General features: G+C 42.8%; 1 protein-coding gene across 1 annotated transcript in view; it reads right to left on the bottom strand.

Annotated features, from left to right (window-relative positions):
• Window positions 1-4,801, bottom strand: part of LOC107695035 (uncharacterized) — a 24,483-nt gene extending 19,682 nt beyond the window's left edge. The window contains exons 1-4 of the mRNA XM_016494815.1: window positions 3,712-4,801; window positions 3,331-3,673; window positions 1,275-1,387; window positions 560-932 (exon numbers count right to left, since the gene is read on the bottom strand). Of these exons, the coding sequence (XP_016350301.1) occupies window positions 560-932; window positions 1,275-1,387; window positions 3,331-3,673; window positions 3,712-4,713 (1,831 nt within the window). The 5' untranslated portion in view covers window positions 4,714-4,801. The remainder of the gene's footprint in view (window positions 1-559; window positions 933-1,274; window positions 1,388-3,330; window positions 3,674-3,711) is intronic.
• Between the last annotated feature and the right edge of the window lie 204 nt (window positions 4,802-5,005).

Below are 5,005 nucleotides of genomic sequence, written 5' to 3'. Positions count from 1 at the left end.
TGGTTTTTAATGGTGTTTGTCCAATGGGTGATGTACTTGTGTTTCTCTGTGTTGATGATCTGTGTGGGCCGAATGGTTGAGAGTGAGTGTGAGTTCTGAGGCTGGCTGATCTCTGTCAGTCTCAGCACCAGCTGAAGGAGGGGACTCTTCGTGAGGCTCAGCTCTTGGTGTTTCAGGGCTTTATAATGGTATGTGCTGGGGTCGCTTGTCTTTAGGTGTTTCCAGAATTTGATGGCTCTTTTTTGGATGTTTAGAAGGAGAGGGTATTGGCCTAATTCTGCCCTGCATCCGTTATTTGGTGTTTTTCTTTGGACTTTGAGTATTCTTTTACAGAAATCTAAATGCATTTTTTCAATTGGATGTTTTTCCCAGTTTAAAAAATCTAATTTTATAGGTGGACCCCAGACTTCACTGCCATATAATACAATTGGTTCAATTACTGATTTGAAAAGTTTGAGCCAGATTTGGATTGGGATGTCAATTTTAATTGATCTTTTTATGGCATAGAAAGCCCTTTGAGCTTTCTCTTTGAGCTCATTCACAGCCAAAGTAAAGTTACCTGTTGGAGTAATTTTTAGGCCGAGGTAAGTGTATGTCTTTGTGGTTTCAATGGTTCTGTGTGATAGTGTGAATGTGTGTGTTAGTCCCTGAGATCTGGAGCGTTTCTGGAAGATCATGACTTTAGTTTTTTGGAGGTTGACTGTCAGGGCCCAGGTCTGACAGTAATCCTCCAGCAGATTCAGGCTGTCCTGAAGCCCTTCTTTAGTGGGCGACAGGAGAACCAGGTCGTCTGCATAAAGAAGACACTTTATCTCTGTGTCATGGAGAGTGAGACCTTGAATGGGAGCATGTTCTAAAGCATTGGCCAATTGATTGATGTAGATGTTGAAGAGGGTGGGGCTTAAACTGCAGCCCTGTCGCACTCCACGCCTCTGAAGAAAAAATTCAGTTCTTTTGTTTCCAATTTTAACTGCACATTGACTGATTGTGTACATGGATTTGATCAAATCATAGAATTTACCTCCTATTCCGCTGTCTATAAGTTTTAGGAATAATCCTTCATACCAGATTGAGTCGAATGCTTTCTTGAAATCAATAAAACAGGCGAAAATTTGACTTTTGTTTTGATGTACATATTTATCAATTAGTGTTTGTAGTTTAAAAATGTGATCAGACGTTTGACATTTTGGGAGGAATCCAATTTGACATTTACTCAAGGCATTGTGTTTGATAAGGAAGTCTGACAGTCTTGTGTGTAAGATGCTGCAGAAAACCTTCCCCAGGTTACTGTTCACACAGATGCCTTGGTAGCTGTTGGGCTCCAGTTTGTCTCCGTTCTTGTGAATGGGGCTGATGAGGCCCTGGTTCCAGATCTTAGGGAAGAACCCTACACACAGAACATCATTGAAGAGTTTGAGGATGGCCAGTTTGAAGCTTTGTTCTGTGTGTTTCAGCATCTCGTTCAGGATGCCGTCAACACCGCAGGCTTTCTTGGGCTCGAGGACCCATAATTTATCTTCCAATTCTTTCAGTGTTATGGGGAAATCTAAGGGGTTTTGATATGCTTTTATTGATTTTTCAAAAATGTCTAGTTTTGTAATTATTTCATTTTGATCAGAGTTTTGAATTTCAGTTGAGCTATATAATTCTTGGAAATGATTCTTCCATATCTCTCCATCTTGGATAGCCAGATCTTCTTGATTTGATTTGTTTAATAATTTCCATTTATCCCAGAATTTGTTGGAATTTATTGATTTTTCGATCTCTTCAAACTGGTCTTGCAGAAACTGAGCTTTTTTTCCGGTGGAGTGTGGCTTTGTATTGCCTTAGTGCCTCGCAGTAATGAAGACGGAGGTCCTGGTTTTGCTGGTTGACGGTGTTTTTGGTTGGATAAATTTCGGAGGTTTTTTCTCAGAGCCTTACAGTCTGAATCAAACGATCTGTCAGTGTCCAATTTCTTTTTCTTTGGTTTTATAATTGTCATATCACTTCTTTGTGCTGTCTTATAGAATATGTCATTTATATCTTTCACTGCTTGATTGATGCCAAATTGATTTTTAGGGTATTCCTGTATCTGGAAAGAATGTAAGAGGGACTGTATTTCTGAAGATTCAGTAGCGTTGATGTAATTAGTGGGACTGTTTTCTGTCCATTTGAATGACATAATTTTGTGCATTTGATATGGTGTCCTAATTGGTTTGGATAATGTTTCAGACTGCTTTATATAGAGGGTGATTTGACTGTGGTCTGAGAAAGGTTGCAATGGTTTGACTGTGAATGCTCTCAAAGAGGAACGATCTAGATCTGTGATTGTATAATCTACAGTGCTGCTACCAAGAGCTGAGCTGTAGGTGAAGCGACTGAGTGAGTCTCCTCTCCTCTTTGACGATGTACAGAGCCAGATTCTGACAGAGCTGCTGCAGCTGCCTTCCGTGAGAGTTCACTGCCTGATCACAGTCCTGTCTGGGAGGGTGAGAAGGGAAAAAACTGTTATCGGCAGTAATGAATCTGGTGCCTTGTGATTCTATGAAATCTAATTTGTCACCGGTTCTAGAATTCAAGTCACCCATAAGCAGCACATTTCCCTGGGCCTGGAAATGGCTGATTTCTTGCTCTAAGTTTTGAAAGGTTTCTTCTTGGAAATAGGGAGACTCTAGGGGTGGTATGTATATGGCACAGAGGAAGACGGGCTGAGATGTTGTTATGAAACCTTTTTTAATTTTCAACCACAGGTGGTACTGGTCTCTTTTGACTAATTCTATGGACAGTTCAGATTTAGTCCAGATTATCATCGCTCCCGAGTCTCTTCCCTGTGTGCTGGATCTGAGTTTGACTGAAGATAATATAGTTTCTCTGTATCCTGAGGGACAGCCAGTGGACTCATCCCCTCTACACCAGGTTTCTTGTAAAATTATGACATCTAAGTCATGAATTTCTCTCATAAAGTCTGGATTTTTACTCTTCAGGCCAAATACTGAGGAGTTCAGACCTTGAATATTCCACAAGGAGATGCTAAGTGATTTCATCACAAAAAGAAAGATAATCTATAGAGTTTGTTTGCTATTTTGAGAAAAAGAGAAAGACATAAAAAGAGCAAAAACAAAACAGATTGGATGCAACAGTAAATACATGTGAGAAATGTTATGGTATTAACTCAGAATATGAACTAATTAAATTAGGAATTTTTAATTTTTAATTTATTTTATTTTTTTATGTATTATTATTATTTTTTTTAAGTTCTCATCTCTGTCCACTGTGTGTCAGTAGGTGAGAGCAGATGATACTCAGAATGTGTTGGATGTTGTGAAGCTCAGCGCTGGCCGGGTTTACTGTGGGGCTTTTGTAGAGTCTGTCTGTGTGGCTCCTCTCTGGGCGCTGAAGCTCTGGATGGGGCTCTAGATGAAGTGCTGGGTGGGATGCTGTCTCTTGAGGTGTGTCTCGCTGGTGTGGCTGGGTTAGGGCTGGTTCTGCTCCACCTGGGGCTTGTCTGGTTGGTCCTGTTTAGAGTGACGTCTTTAAGTCTCTTTGCCAGGATATGTACCAGATTTTTATATAGGTGGACATGATCGTACAGAAAGTCGGTGTCCAGGTCTGGGTGGTGTGCCAAGTAAACATTAGGCACAAGGGCACAATGTCTGGAGATGTTGGCATTTATCTTACTGATTGTGTTGGGATGGAGATGTTGGCATTAATCTTACTGATTGTGTTGAGATGGAAGTCTTTTCTCTGAAGCAGAGTGGAGAGGATGATTTTTGAGTTGGGGAAAGTGTGTCTTGCTTTTTCCACAACAGCTCTGAGGGAATCGGACACTCTGTCCTGTTGGCTTCGCAGATCATTGGTGCCCGTGTGGATGATGATGTGGCTGGGATGGCCCAGCTGAGATTCTGTCAGAAGCTCCAGGGCTTTGTCAGTGTTGGGACACCAGTGTTTAAGAGCTCTGTGTCGGGGGAAGAGTTTCTTTATGTCGATGAATTTCCCATTTGAATCAATGAGCAGGGCTATTTCTGGCTGTTCTGAGCTGGTTGGTGCTGTGCTGTCAGATGGGTGCTGTTGGTGTTGTGCTGGGGCACTTGACACGAGGCGCTGAGATGACTGTGAGCGGTCTGGGTCGGGTCTCTCTGGGTGCTGGCTGACTGTGGCAGGTGGCTCTGGGGTGGAGGCCAGTGTTTGAGCTCTGTGGATCTGCTCTGGTTCTTGTCTGGTCAGGAGCAGCTCTCTCACCTGCTCTTTCAGGGCCTGGATCTCACTGTGCTGCTGCTCTCTCTCCTCCTGTAACTCTCTAAGCTGCTGCCTCATCTCTAGTGTGAGATGCTCTCTGTCCTGTAGCTGGAGTCTCAGTGTGGCCAGCTCTTTCTGACAGCTGTCCTTCTCTGTCTGTAAACCTTTGACTTGCTGTGTGAGGGCTGACAGTCTCTGTGTGATGTGCTCTGAGTTTTGCTGGAGTTCAGTGTGATGCTCCTGTTTGAGTACGGTTTCTCTGAGCTGCACCATCTCCATCTCCAGCCTTGTGAAGTGCTCCTGGAGTACAGGTATAGATTTGAGCAGGGGGGATAAGGGGTCCTGGGCAGGGCTCTCTGCAGCGGTGGGCTTGAGATCTGGGCTACTGCTCTGTGTATTCTGCTCAGATGATAGATATTCAGATAATAGGGCTTTCTCTTGTTTCATTATTGCGCTGTAGTCGGTCTGGAATGTTTTCAGATTTCCCTGTATCATGACTGTGCCATTTTTATATAAGTTCACAGTTATCACTGTGGTGTCGGGGTCACATGGTTCTCTGATTTTGACTTTCCAGCAATTACAGATGCCCTCTTTCTTTACAGAGGGGTAATGGTTGATGATGGCTTTATGCCAGATGTTGGGATGATCAGTGAAGAAAATGAGATTGCTGAATTCTCCAGTTTTAAACGAATCGGCAAAAAGAGTTTCTGGGTTGTCTTTAAGAAGTTTCTGCTTATAGTTTTTCCTTGCAGAGTCAGTTGTGACGTCAAAGGGGTACTGTGACGAC

This window comes from Sinocyclocheilus anshuiensis, unplaced genomic scaffold (assembly GCF_001515605.1).
Source record: "Sinocyclocheilus anshuiensis isolate Anshui unplaced genomic scaffold, SAMN03320099.WGS_v1.1 scaffold554, whole genome shotgun sequence".
Lineage (NCBI taxonomy): Eukaryota > Metazoa > Chordata > Actinopteri > Cypriniformes > Cyprinidae > Sinocyclocheilus > Sinocyclocheilus anshuiensis.
This window is presented reverse-complemented; position numbering and strand designations above follow the sequence as displayed.